Raw genomic sequence first — 14,787 nt, 5'->3', positions numbered from 1 at the left:
TACTAACTAATATTGTATCTGTAGTGTTGTATATCTTTGTCCGCTGTGCTGTTAAGCTCCGTTCTTGTCCAAAAACTATTACAAACATATGTACACTAGTTTACTTTTAGTCAGTCCCACACAGACGGTCCTGCTGCTGGAAATACTCACTAATGCACCAAATGTGTATTAATCCGCAGCTGGAAATAGTCCCCAAACTTTACTCATGTTTGAGAGAAACTACAGTGCCAGCTGCCTCATTAGTTTCATTAATGAGCATCTCTTTAAAAGTAAAACTATGTCTATATATAGAAAGAGAGAGAGACTAATCTAAAAATAACACATTTGTGGTTTTGGTCTTTTCATGGGATTTATTGACAAAAAACAAAAAAACAGCAGCTAATCTGCTTCATGTGGACGTGATAAGATTTGAATGACAGCAGACAACAAACAACCCCACAGCTGTCGTCACATCTTGATGTACTAAAGTCTGATTGGGGCACCTTTTTTTCAGCTTCATCTCCCAAACTTCAAACCAGTGAAAATGCAAAAACAAAAACACAAAACACATAAATCTGTGATGTGAAATAACCAAAACAGCTCTAACTTTGTTAGAAAGTGGTGTTCAGGGCCTTCAAAGTGTTTAATTCTGTTTTCTACAGTTTTATCCATCATTTCAACCACAGATGCTCTTTGTTTTTAATCTGGCTTTTAATTTGAAGTAATGTCATATTTTTTGGTGTTGTTTATTTTTTGTCAAAGTTTATTTTATTGACTCTCATTTAATGATTTTTGACATTTTATTGTTTTATTCTTGTAATTTTGCTTTGTGAAGCACTTTGAGTTCTATACTTACTGTGTGTGTCTGTGTATGTTTACAGGTGAGTTGAACTGAAAACAGTGACATTGCTGAAAACATGTCCAACAGGTCAAAAAGCATCGGACGGGTTGTTAATCAACCTTCAGGCTTATCAAACTTATTTAGGAAGAGAAAAATCTAACTACGCAGTTATTTTGGTTTTACTTTTTGTTGCCTTTGTTGTTGCGATGCCACCATGTTTCCAGATCTCTACCATGAATTTAGTGAATGAATTTAGTAAAAATGATGCAATAATAATAATAATAATGGGACCGAAGATGTTCATAAGAACTAAAATAACCAAATCAAAAACGGTTCTGCTCACTAACACAAGGCCTTTTTGCACCATAACAAACATACAAATGAACGGTTCTTTTGAATCCCTTTGTTTTGACTGCATATTTATTTAGACAGGCTAGCAGTATGCAAGGTAGGATGGCACTGAATTCTCTGAGTAAAACATAAAAGCATACAATAACAACAGCAACTGAGATTGTAGCCCAGTATGAAGAGGGTCAGAGGGACAGCTTGGCACATAATCTCAGTGAATCTGAACCTTCAACATTAAACGCAGGTTATTTAAATCCCCACAGTTATAAATCCAAACCATAAGCATACAGGTGTGGACATGCAAGTCAGGTGGATGTTTTGGTGTCTATTCTTCGTCTTTGCAGCTGATCTACACAGAGTTAAGAGTCACATGAAGACAAATCAAACAGCTCGGGGCTGTTAGGACTTGTGTTGACAGCCGTGTGGAGCGTTTCCTCTTCTTGCACTGCTGCTTTGTCTTACGGGTCCGTCTAAGTTTTAGCCTGTAGTTGTGACCCCGTTCATAACAGGGATATTGTGTCACATCTTCAGTGTGTATCCTTCTCAAACAAAACAATCTTCAAAAAACTTCATATGATACAGTTTGTGTTTTTCAGTGATGATACGCAGCAGGATTCCACGTGCGGTACCAGGACCTGAAAGAGTGAAGGGAGGATCACACGATTATACGCTTAGACAGATAAAAGTGACAGAAACTTTTTAACTTTTTTGTTGAAGGATAGATAAGATGTGTCTGAATTTACTCTCCAAGACACAAACTGGCACATAAACCATATGACCCAGGCTAGCTGTTTCCCTCTGTTTCCAGTCTTTATGCTAAGCTAAGCTAACCAGCTGCTGGTTCATATTCATCCTGCAGACACGAGAGTGGCAGAATTTAATCAAACATGGTTATTTCCTAAAATGTAAGGCCGTCCCCTGATAGTCAACCTAATGTTAGTCGATGAGAGGAGTCTTAGTCGACAAAGTGTTTGTTGCTCGCAGGTACACTCAATTTGGGAACTGCGCCTTCTCATGATTAGGCCAAAACCTACTTGCCTGTTAATGAAATACTAGAAGGCATTTAATTTGAAAGGGTGGACACAGGAAGTGATGCCCAGGCAGATATAAGGGTTGACACAGCTGCTCACTGCAGTTATTAGATTTTATTATTTACTGATAGTTTATATGCCAGGCAGGAAAATCCAAAATGTGAGATCATTTCCAGAAGGTAAAGCCATGTTATACTGAGTTGGAATAAATCAACAAAATGTGCAGACAGTCTCTTTGCTAGTTTCCAATCAAAGTAGGTCCATTAAAAGTGTTTGTTTTTACCGCTGACAGGCTCAGATTGTTATTCTAAGTGTCTGACAACATTATGGAAAGGATCCCTACAGAGAGAGAGCTGGTGATTTACTGAACTATTTCCAAAACTTTTTCATTTCAAATCCAACATAAAAAAAAAAAAATAGAAATAGGACCAAGGTTTATGGATACCAGAGTTAAGAAGCAGTCAGCAGGGTGTTAGTGTTTCTTACCCCGGTGTGCTGTAGGAAGCTGGGTTGATCTGAGGTGATGTTAAAGAGGAGGAGGCTGCAGACAGACCGTTGGGAGAAGCTTCACGGCTTAAACTGTTTGGAGAGGAATTTGATGAAACTGGAAGGAAAAAGTCACGATATTATTGAATATGCAGAAACCCCACATGCAGTCACATCCATGGATCATACACAGAACTAACTATATGTTTTTTTATGCGTGTTTTTGATTGAACATCAGTCAGCGACAATGGATGGATCATAATCAGGTTACAATGAGTTGTCAATAGTTGAATGAAGGAAACGGTACTTGCCTCCGCCTGAAGCCAGAGGGCTGTAGGATCTGGATGCTGATGCCTGAAACAGTGTGAGAATGAAAATTAAATGGTCTTCTTTCAAGAAATAACTTGAGGGGATTGTTCAACATAAAAATAGGCTTATTTGCCTTCTTTCTGAGAGTGAGATGAGAAAATCTATATCAACCCACATGTTGAAGTGTTAAGTAAAGAGCAAAGTTCAAAAATACGCCCACTAACACCTCTAAAGTTCACTAATTAACACATTTTATCTCTCTTGATTAATACGAACACAAGCAGAAATGTAAAAACGACAGTTTGCCTTGTCAGGTCTCAGAGTTTTGTTATCACAGTGGGGTTGCCAGGTATTGCACATGCACAGAGAGCAAAACCTGTGCTCAAAGACCATAACTGGCAACCTCTGCTGTAGCCGTACCAGCACATAAATGCTCCTAAAACCACAACTTGTCATTTTAACATTTAAGTTTGTGAACAAAACAAGCAAAATATAACATGTTAGGCTAATTGGTGAGATTTTGAGGTATTAGTAGATGTGTTTGGACAGAGTCAGGCTAGCTGTTTCCCCCCGCTGCCAGTCTTTATGCTAAGCTAAGCTAGTCACATCCTAACTCCAGCAGTCCTACGTGTTTCTAAGTGAACCAGATGAATGTTTTTAGACGGCTAACCATTCTGGAGTTGTAGTTGTGTGATTTGACCGATAAAGTAGCCACCGGGCAGTAGATCCTCTTCTCCTTCTGACGCCGATTACAGAACCAAACTCGAACCACCTCCTTCTCCATGGCCAGCTGCTCTGAGATCAGGGTTATCTCCTCCGAGTTGGGCTTCGGGTTCTGAAAACCAAAAACGTTCACGATCTCGTCCTTTAAATTTTAGCAATGGGAAATCTTTAAGGTTGATAGCTGCCTGGCAACCACTGATGGTGTCCATGATATTCATCTATCAACAACTAGCTGCTACGACTAATCAATTAATCGATTCGTTTTCAGCTATTGAATTAATAGGCAGCCATTTTGATAATCGATCAGTCAGTTTTTTAAGAAAAAAACTCTTCTTCAGCTTCTTAAATGTAAATATTTTTGAGTGTCTTCACTCCTCCATGACAGTAAACAGAATATCTTTGGTTTATGGACAAAACAAAACATTTTAGGGCATCATGCTTTGGGAAACATCGACCGGTGATTTATATCATTTTCTGGACCAAGCAACTAATCGATTAATTGAGAAAACAATTAATTAATGATTAATTTACAATGAAAATAATTGTTAATTGAGTAAAATTAATTAAAATTAAGACCTGAGGATGGTGTCAGATGCAAATGTCTTTAAACAGACATTGTTTGACTTTATAATCCTTACAAATTTGTCTCCTACACCCAATAAATGCTATAACTTAGAAAACAGAACAGGCTCACCATACAAAATCATTAGATATTGATTCAGTCTTTGACTCACATCAAGGAAACGTTTCTCCAGCGTCAGCTTGATGTTCGTTTCAATGCTCGTCCTCTTTTTCCGCTTGCGTCCGTAGCCCTCGATCATGGGCGGCAGAGAGGTGGGGTTGCTCATCGAGTCAGAGGGTGAGTTCTCTAATGTAAAGACAAATCACAACATGGACATTGATCATCACTCTTGAACAGCAATACTTGACTTTCAGACCATATTTTGTGCTACAGAATTAGCACTGAAGACGATTTTGTTTGGTGTTTAACTCATAAATCGATGCAAAGTTCTTCTGCTAAACAATTTGTTAGATGTTTTTTCATTAAATGTAATTTAGGTTGTGTGTTTTGTGTTTTTACATCACGCCAGAATAATCAGTGGTGCTGTGATAAAAAAACAAAAATGTTAGTCACGGCGTCGTACCTGCGTCACTCAGCCATTTCTCCAGCAGAGGTTTGAGCTTGCACATGTTTTTGAAGCTGAGGTTGAGAGCCTCGAAGCGAGAGATTGTGGTCTGGCTGAAGTCGTTTCCGTACAGTTTTCCCATCGCAAGGCCAACATCCCCCTGTGTACAACACACACATATACAAACACATGAACTATCATCCTCTCCTCAAAGGTTGCTTATAGGTATGAAGCTGATGGCCTTTGAAGGGAAACATAGAGGGATTCCTCCTCTTCATTACCTGGGTGAAGCCCAGTTTGATGCGTCTCTGTTTGAACGCTTTAGCAAACAGCTCCAGTTCCTCCAGGTCGCTGGGTTCTTCGTGTGGAGATGTTGACATGTGTTTGGGCATCTGCAGGTGGGACAGGTCCATGTGGTTCTCCATAGACGGCCCAGCCAGAACAGAGCGACTCATAGCCTGAACCAGAGAGACAACACACGGAAAATCCTCCGTTTTCAGGTGATTCCAGGTTTTTACTGTCCTGCAGCACAACAGTAACTATAATCTATCTGAAAGACGTGACATTTACTTGTCCAGATGTTTAGATTTTGGCTTTCTGCTGGTATTCATTACTTTAGGTCTTTGTTCTTGTTTCAGTCCTGGTTATCTGCCAATATCACCTTCAGCAAGGCAGCTGCACTCACATGAAACAACTTATGAAATTAAGCTGTTTTTGTTGAAATTATTAATTTTCAGTTCTTGTTGCTGTGATTTCCAGTCAGAATTTACTAAATATTTTGATTGAGATTGAATTGACTCTGATTTATGTGTCCAACAATAACTTTTTTTTACTGATTACTTAATGTGACTCAGATTTTCTAGTCAACCTACTTAATTATTTTTGAGTTAAGTGTACTCATGTTCATGACATAAGCTTGAACAACCTTGAAATTAAGATTTACTTTCACTGAAAATTTTAAGGCAATTAGTTTCTTGACCTTTAAACTTGAATTAACAGATTTTTTTGGCCACATGGCAGCAGCAGAAACAAGCTGTAAACACAACACCTGCGTTTCATTACCTGTGGAGTCAGAGCCAGTCCAGGTTGATGCTGAAGGAGACCAGTTTGACTCTGGCTTGGAAGGGACAGCAGGTTCTGCTGCAGAAGGGCTACAAAGAAAAACAGCAGGTTTGGATCAGTTACCTGTCCATGTCGAAAGGCACATGTTTCTGTATATGTACAGATTAAACAACATTGTGTCAATCAATGAGTTTAAGAAGTATCGTTAGGAGTATTTTTTAATGTTGGGCAGATGGAAAAACTGTCAAGAAATACTTTCAACCCATAACTTTCCCTAAAATCACAAAAGTTCATCTTTTATCCACTTGTTGGTATTGAGTTAAACAAACTTGGTAGCTGATATTAGATTAGTTTCCCATGTGTTTAGCAAACTGTGCTCAAACAAGAGTAAAGAGTCTATTTGTTGGGGACTATTTTCAGCTGCGAATTAATATACATTTGTTTTCAGGCTTTATGTTAAAGTAAGCTAACCGGCTGCTGCTAAATACGTATAAACCCCCCCATTTTTATGCTGATTAAGTGGAAGTGTTTTTCAGACCTTGGTGGCTGGAGGGGCTCTGGGAGAGCAGGAAGGGGGAGGGAGAGGACAGGTGAGACGGTGGCATCAGAACCAGCTGCTGCATGGTGTGGAGGGAGGTGAGCTCCTGGAGCGACGACAGAAAACACAACGACAAAGTGAGTCTGGACTCATTCAGTCTGTGAATGGAGACTTTAGGCATCAGGGTGTCATGAGTTCATGAGTTTGCAGTATAACGAACATGAACACTGCAGTGGTGGAACGTACGTTTACACAAGCAATTCATTCCCTGCTAATTCTGAGGTAACTAACATGAATAATTAGATTTTATGCTGCTTTATAATCATAATTATCTGACTGCAGGAGTCACTGCTAGTTTTCCATACAGATTAAACACCCCAAAGCTATATAAAGTAGTTACAGTAGTTATAAAGTAAACAGTATTAATAGGACAAGTAGAACAAAACAAAACTATGTACACGGATGTATCATGTAACAATGACGAAATACGTTAAAGAAAAGTATTTAAAGCTTTAAACATTTCAACTCTTTTTCATTGCTTCAGCATCTAATTTCTATTTTAAATTGTTCTGTGTGGCATCTTTTTACATCATTTGCATGTGTGCATGTTATATTTCATCATATCTTGGCATAAAAAATATTAGGTTTCTTTCTTCTAAATGAACAACTGATCCAGCCAATGTGTTGATCTGTTTTCCATCTAACCACAATAGTTTTGTACACTGGTACACTAAAATGCACTCATAAGATTACTTCTACATTGTCATACTTCTTCCACTCTCTGGTGAAACGCTTGCATCCTCTCAGATGTCGAGCTCATTAAAGAAGTTATTAAGTGAGTCCGAGTCTGTGTGTCTTACCGCGGTCAGCTGACCTCCAGAGCTTTGTGTCAGGTGACATGTCTTCAGCGTGGAGGCTGAATGAGGCGAGTCGTTGATGTCCTCTGTCTTTATCTAACGCATGGACAGCACAGGCAAACAGGGTTCATTTATTATTAACTCAATATTAGCATTGTCTGTATATAATCTCAGTGCAGTTTACAATGTCTGACTGTGTTTGTGTCTGCTGTGCATGGAGACAGTGCACCCCCACCCCCGCCCACACGCACAGACATGTACTCGCACTCCACGACCAGTTTGGTCACTAAACACGATACAAAGACTGATAGAGACTCTCTCCCTCCCCTTGGGTAAGCCAGTATGCAAATATCCCTCAGCATCCACCCCTCCCCACCCTCTCCAACCCCTGAAAGCCATGTCTTCTTCCTGAAAACAAGGGCACTAGAAGTAATGTCCTCCCGCTGCCAAATAAAATGTTTGGAGAAGTATCCAAATAGCTGCAAACTATTTGAAGTGTTTGTGAAGAGTTGGCAGTCATTGTTGACATGTGAGGGGAGAGCAGGTAGTTTGTCCTGAGGTTGTTAGCCGTCTAAAAGTCAGTTGAACCTTGTTTCCCAGGTAAAGGTTCAGTGCTGCTCACCTGGCTCTGTGCTGTTTATATTCCAACTGAGCCTTTTTATTAAGTCTGTCAAAAAGATATCAACAAATCCCCTTGAAAGACAAAAGCTAACATTAAATAAATGACTAGCAAGTGTTGCGTCTGTGTATCCAAGGCCTGATATATCTTATTCCTCTGTGCCATAGAGCTCAGCACGGTGCAGGTTATTCTCAGCTAATCCCAAATACACTCCACCTGCTACTGGAAATCCTCACTAGAGCACCTAATGTGTGTTCATCTGTGGCAGAAAATAGTCCCCAATGAATTCACTGTTTTCTCTAGTTTTACTTACATTTGCTAAAAAGCCGTTTGAGGAAATTATATATAATTGTGTGTGTGTGTATATGTGGGTATATAAACTATATAACCCTGTTTGGTATACACTACAATGATGCTTTAGAAAATAAAGTTTATATTTGTGATTTAAAGATTAAAATCATATTGGTGGAGCCACATCGGTAGTTTTGGTCTTTGTGGCAACTACGCCTGAACAAAGTACGTCCAAGTATGTCCTTTTTTATTTAAACAGAAACAGCCATTATTATCACTTATTTCAAAACCACCAGACTCCATTGACAAAAACAGTGATTTTACCTCACACTCCTGTGCTCTGTGAGGTAAAATGTTTTTGTCAATGAAGCCTGGTTGGTTTGATGAGAGCGATATAACCACGATTTCTGGTTAAACACAAAGGACCGTACAGGTCTGTCTCTGGAGGGATCATTTCTATAATATTGTCCAACACAAAAATCTTGGTACCTCGCAGCCATTTAGACACCAAGATACGTAAAACTGGGCCCCAGATTTAAAAATATAATAATTTTCCTTTAATAAAAGCCATTCATCGCTGATTGAACAGGGGTTGGTACAGCAGCATTCCATTTCTGTCAAAAATTAAAAAGTAAATCTGATCTGACCTGTTTGCACTAAAAAAGCATCATGAATGTGTGCACACGTCTCCAGTTTCAGCTACTGTGCTGAACAAAAAAGCTACTCACTTGTCGATTGAAGTCGATCCCGTTATGCTCTAAATGTCAGAGGAGAGACAGAACACAGAACAAATCAAGTCACATAAAAGTCATCCAGTGTTAGTAGTGTTAGTCCAGTGTTAGCTGCGTGTGTACCTGACGTATGACTTCATTACTGTATTTTGATATTTTGTGTTTATACTATTTATTTCACATTAAATCTTTCTCTTTTTACATAATTTCCAATTCATATTAATACACTTTCATCTAACTTGATCTAAAATTTAAACTGAACAAAAACTATTGATAAAAAAATGATGCAGTATGATGTATTTTGGAATCTACAATGTAAAAGCCACCACTATAAGAGACTCTCTAACAATGTCCCATGTTAAACTGTTGAAACTAAACCAAACCATAAAATAACCCCAGAAATACAGCAAAAACAGATTAATGTCACTAATAACTTGTGACCTCACTCTTTCAATAAGCTCTGACCTGACCAATGAGTCATTTTCATATTAAAACACAGATCAATATATACAAACATTATTGCCTGGTAATAAATACTGTACACTTGGGAATGTATACATTGACTCCATTTAGTTACATGCAGGTTTTATAAAAAGAAATAGTAATCCATTTACAGGTGTATTCACTTCTCTTTTCAAGAAGTGTAGTTTTCCTCCTGATGTGTTCAGTGTTGAGGGTGTGTGGAGAGGACAGGCAGAGGGCTGATACAGTTCAAAGGTGTGCTGGATAAGCTTCCATCATTTGAATGTCAAATGGGGCCTTTGGGACTTTGTGTGTGAGAGAGAAGAGACGCAGTGCGCTGCTGGAGATACACGATGCAAATATACCTATAACCCCCTCCCCCCCCAAAACACACACACACACGCAGTCCCAACCCTCACCTCACCACCACCTCACTATGTCTCTACCCCCAGCACAACCAGCTTCACAGCCAAACTTCCAGTATGGAAATGACCAATACATGCAAATCAGCCCTGAGCGCAGGAAGCCTGAGTTCAAGCCTGGTCTACTGACACACACACACACACACACATTTTCTCATATGTCCTTATCCTATATACATCTTTCTCTAACAGAGCTCCTAGCCAAAAAACTTCACGCAACTATACTAACCAGAGTGGTGTGTAAACGGACGTCAAAGATTGTGATGTTGGCACGCCATTATTATTTAAATGGTATGTGTTATTCTGTAATTTGTGTGTGTGTGTGTGTGTCAACAAGTGTCCCATGAAAAAGACCAAAATCAGCACTGTATTAGTGTTGTGTATTGATAAACTATGTACTAAACCCATTGGTTCCTACTGAAGATAAGTCTTTAAAAATGAGTCACAAATATATAGTTTCAATTTAAAAGTAGTTAAACTAATTTCCCAAAACTGCTGAGCACTGTGCTTTTTAGCAAACTGTACTCAAATAGGAGTAAACAGTGTATTTGCTTGGGGACTATTTTCAGCTGCGGATTAATACACATAAAAAACACACAAAAAATTACTGAATGTGTATTAATACTATAAATATTTACTTTTAGTGACTTGATTCCACTTTTTATGTTTATTTTCAGTCTTTCTTTATTATTTAAAGTGCTTTTGCCGCCTAAACCTGAAACATTACAGGGATCTCTGGATATAAATGGTGTCAAAGTCCTGCACCCCAACTACCAATAACTCTGTGTGGTGCATCAAAAAAAACGTGTAACCAAACATGAGAGAGCTGCAACAATTATCGATTAATCAATTAGTTATCTATCTCTCAACTATTAGATTAATCGCCAACTATTTTGATAATCGAGTAATTGGTTTGAGTCATTTTTATAAGAAGAAAAAGTCAAAATTCTCTGATTTCAGCTTCTTAATGTGAATATTTCCTGGTTTCTTTCCTCCTGTATGACAGTAAACTGAATATCTTTTGGTTGTGGACAAAAAAAGGCATTTGAGGACGCCATCTTTGGCTTTGGGAAATAATATTCTTTGCCATTTTCGACTAAGATTAATTGCCAATGAAAATAATTGTAATACAATCACAACATAATAGAAACACGATTTCTAGAAGATAGCGCAGCACAAAGTGAGCAGGTTCAGATCCTCTGCCATGCTACAGGTACAAAACACTCCTCCTGTGAATATCTCAGGGTTAAGTTATACTCTCTCTCCTCTGCTGTCTTCTCCATCAGTGGTTGAAGAGTTAAAGGGTTAGTTCACCCAATCTCATAGCATTGAAAAATGGCATCTAAAAATTCAATTTGTTAGTGTCATTAGTTTTTTGCAGGATCTGTTTTTTTTTTAGGAAGAAAGAGTTTCCAATGAAAACAGTGAGATCTGTGGATTATCCATAGTAACAATGACATTTTCTTGGAAAAACACATTGCTGTTGATTATTTTAGTATATTTCTTTCAATGCTGAGCATCACAGACTAAACTTCATTCACCTTCTTTGTATTGCACTGGACACAGAAATCTCAGAGACAGATGTCAGGGAAATGATGTACAGATGAAAGTAAGAAAAGCAACTGTTGCACCTGCCACATCTGATCACACATACTGACAAAATGAGTCTCAATGATCTTATATTGACAAAAAGGCTCAGATATTCAGCACTTCCATGAAACACTCACTTCTCTCACAGAGCCATTGTCTAAATAAAAGTTCCACTTTTTCTGTTGATTGTTCCTAGTTTTGTTTCGTGGCTGATTTGCGTCCTCAGCCCGCAGGTAGCCTGCGTTTCTCTGCAAACAGCCTCAGGTGCATCCTGGTATACGACCAACTGCCACAAAATCCACACACACACACGCACACACACTCTTGTCTTTCTATAATTGTGAGGACACTCACTGGCAGGCATTCCTTAGCTCCTTACCCTAACCCCAAACTTTACCTTTATCTTAACCGATCCCTACTTCTATACTTAACCTTAAAACTAAGTCTCAACCCTCAAACAGTCCTGTAATGTTGTGAGGAGTCACTAAATTGTCCTTAAAATGCAGGAACGTCCTCACAAAGATGGTTTGAAACCAAAAACCACATCTCCCTACAAAGCAGGAGCAGGTTAAATAGCTGCAAGTTTAGCCTTTGTTTCTATTTATACCACATCCAGCATCATTTGGACCAGTATGAAGTAACAGCTCCAAAAATCAATATGCAGTGATAACAGCCAGAAACATAAAGTCAGCTTGCACTAAAATTTAGACCATAAAAGATATTTGGAATACTTATCATCTCAGATAATCCAGATAATAACGTATTCTTTTCTGATTGTGGGTGCTTAAGAAAAAGTCAACACAGATAAAAGCTGATTCCTAAAGGAACAAATCAAACAAGTAAACTAAGAGGATTAACCTATCAACTCTTTAAGAATGTAAATAACATGAATAAAGTCCCTCTGTGGAGCTCCAGCATCACCAGCAGTGACAGAATAAACAGAGCAGAGCGACACACACACTTTTCAGAGTCACATCTGTTGAACTTGTCCGTGTGTTGGGGTGATTCAGCCGTGTTTACGTGCGCCATGAGGAAGCTGAAATATCCTTACCTGCCTGTTCAGCTTGAGCCTCCGACTGCTCCACCGTGTCTGCGCTCATCTTAATATCTGTAATGATAAATATAGCTGATTTTCCTACAGGATTGTAACTTTACCGGGACAGTGAAGCACTCAGGCCACCCAGGAAAATGATCTTGAGTTTATTCTAATGCGCCCTCCCCTCTGCTGCTGTGTGATCCCTAGTTGTAATATTCATAAGCAAGGCAGATATTCCCATAAATCACTATCACAGTCATCTCCATATGGAGTAATCACGCGGCACAATATTAAAACGCAGCCCATGTGTGTGACATGAAATAATGAAGATATTAAAAAGTCACTGATGAGCCTGTATGCAGGAGGAGTGACTCACCTCAGACAGACAGAAACACTTTGTGCTGCTGCAGCCGACTGACGTCTGTTTCCCTGATTTTTCAAAATGAAGCTGATTTTGGGGTAAAAAGTTTTGGAAATCCACGACTGCTCATCAGCATTTTCCTAAGTGGAGAAACGTTCACCTCTGCAGTACACCCTGCGCCGCCTGATAGGCTGATTTGCATGAGCCTCAGTGCGTCCTATCCAGCCTCAGACGGTTTGCATAAAACAACAATGGGGTTACTGCAAATTACAGTGTGTGTGTGTGTGTGTGTGTGTGTGTGTGTGTGTGTGTGTGTGTGTGTGTGTGTGTGTGTGTGTGTGTGTGTGTGCGTGCAGAGACATCCTCATAGTGTTTTGGATAACAAGAGGATGTTCTATTCCATCCATTTTGTCACACTTGATTTTAAGTCAAAATCATTAAATAATCAACTCACCTTCAATCTCAACATTTGTACTATTTCATACTTTTGACTAAATAAGCCTAAATTTTGACTTGAAAACTGTGACGTAAATAGTTTCAGTACACGTGTAAGAAAAAGATTTTTTAAACCTGGAAACGTGCTTAAAATTTGAGTTTATACTCCACACTTGTTATGTTCAGACGTGTGTTGCTTGTTGTCAATTTGATGTAACTGGATCATCAAGAGTCGAACAGAGAGATCAGGGAGTAAATCCAGCCCACATGACTTTGCCTTGATGATCTTGATGGGAGATTTGCTGCAAACAAACATCAAACAAAGAACTGAGGTGACTCTACCTCCTTGATATGCATACATTTCACACTCACTTAAAAATGGAAATATTATAATGATCCAAGCTGTGTTACAGCAGAGCACAGACACTGCTCTCTCATAGTTCCCCTCTCTCTTTCTGTCATTATCAGAGTTTATTAAAGTAGTAGTAGTACTACTGTACCCTGAACTATTAAAGTTCAGACACCAAAATATGTAAAAAATAGAGTCCAGGTTTAAACATATTGGAGTTTTCCTTTAATCAGGTCAATGAGGGCTGACAAAGAGCGAATAAAAGCCAGTTAGTGACGAGGAAACAAGAGGAAAGGAAGTGAGGTAGAAGTGGTAGGTGAGGAAAGTAAGTGGAAAAATTAAGGTAAATAGGGATCTTTACCACAGAACTCATCCGGTATATCTGTCATAATTGATGCACGTGCCAGGTTCAAATCCTGCCAGGAGACGTTTGGCTTAATGAGTCGGTGTTACTATCTCAGCTAAGTGTTGTTTCAGCTCTCGTAGCTGCAGTAAAAAGGCCGTCACTCACTGTGTCACATATATCAAAATGACAAACTGCACACAAAAAGCACAGGATGTAAAATGCTCCATCAAGTTATTGAACACAGCCCTGTCTTAAACACAAGGCCAGAGAGAATCCTTGAATCTTTTACTGTACACAATCTCTCAACCACCACCGAGGCACCCCTACAAGGAAATAAATCAGAATTTGAATCAGCTTTTACACACACTATAACAATACTATAAAGCACACAAGGGGTCTGACTCCAATTTAAGTTGCTTTCAATGCACTCACATAGAAATAGACTTACAGATAAAAACAAGCTGGAAAAAAAAGCTAAACATAAACATTTAACTACTAAAAACCAACACTGAAATTTACAATAATTGATCTCTTATTCCAGAAGGTTTAAACCTCTTCCACTAAATTAAGCTAGCTTGTTTGTTGGGTTTGTTTTGTTTTCACTTTCTGCAGTATTTACTGTATCTACAATACAGTGATTTAATTGCACTTGTCCACACACGCCCATTTTCCCAATTAATGTATTTACTTTATTCATTTAGCTCTCTGAATATGTGTCATGGAGAGCTACAGGGAGGGACGTCGGGTACGGGACAAGAAAACAAAAAACACCCTTGTTTTCATATTGTATTATCAACTGTTTTTCATTTTGAGTGTAAAAGGAGACTTTAAAAATGGCAAACAG

At 38.8% G+C, this 14,787-nt stretch overlaps 1 protein-coding gene across 2 annotated transcripts; it reads right to left on the bottom strand.

The window, feature by feature from the left end:
• Window positions 1-1,237: 1,237 nt before the first annotated feature.
• pou2f3 (POU class 2 homeobox 3) lies at window positions 1,238-12,899 on the bottom strand. Of its 2 annotated transcripts, XM_070843752.1 has the most exons (13): window positions 12,829-12,899; window positions 12,468-12,524; window positions 8,940-8,968; window positions 7,305-7,397; window positions 6,445-6,550; window positions 5,907-5,995; window positions 5,126-5,302; window positions 4,863-5,004; window positions 4,452-4,585; window positions 3,665-3,829; window positions 2,997-3,039; window positions 2,686-2,803; window positions 1,238-1,803 (listed from the first exon to the last, which is right to left on the bottom strand). In XM_070843752.1, the coding sequence occupies exons 2-13, from the start codon at window positions 12,514-12,516 to the stop codon at window positions 1,761-1,763; spliced, it is 1,188 nt and encodes a 395-aa protein (XP_070699853.1). In that variant the 5' UTR covers window positions 12,517-12,524; window positions 12,829-12,899; the 3' UTR covers window positions 1,238-1,760. The 2 variants fall into 2 exon arrangements, with proteins under 2 accessions (XP_070699853.1, XP_070699854.1); XM_070843753.1 differs by lacking the exon at window positions 12,829-12,899 and having other exon boundaries at window positions 12,468-12,550.
• Between the last annotated feature and the right edge of the window lie 1,888 nt (window positions 12,900-14,787).

Source organism: Pempheris klunzingeri, chromosome 14 (assembly GCF_042242105.1).
Source record: "Pempheris klunzingeri isolate RE-2024b chromosome 14, fPemKlu1.hap1, whole genome shotgun sequence".
In the NCBI taxonomy this organism is placed as follows: Eukaryota; Metazoa; Chordata; class Actinopteri; order Acropomatiformes; family Pempheridae; genus Pempheris; species Pempheris klunzingeri.
The sequence above is the reverse complement of the archived record's forward strand: the minus strand, read 5'-3'. Positions and strand labels throughout refer to the sequence as shown.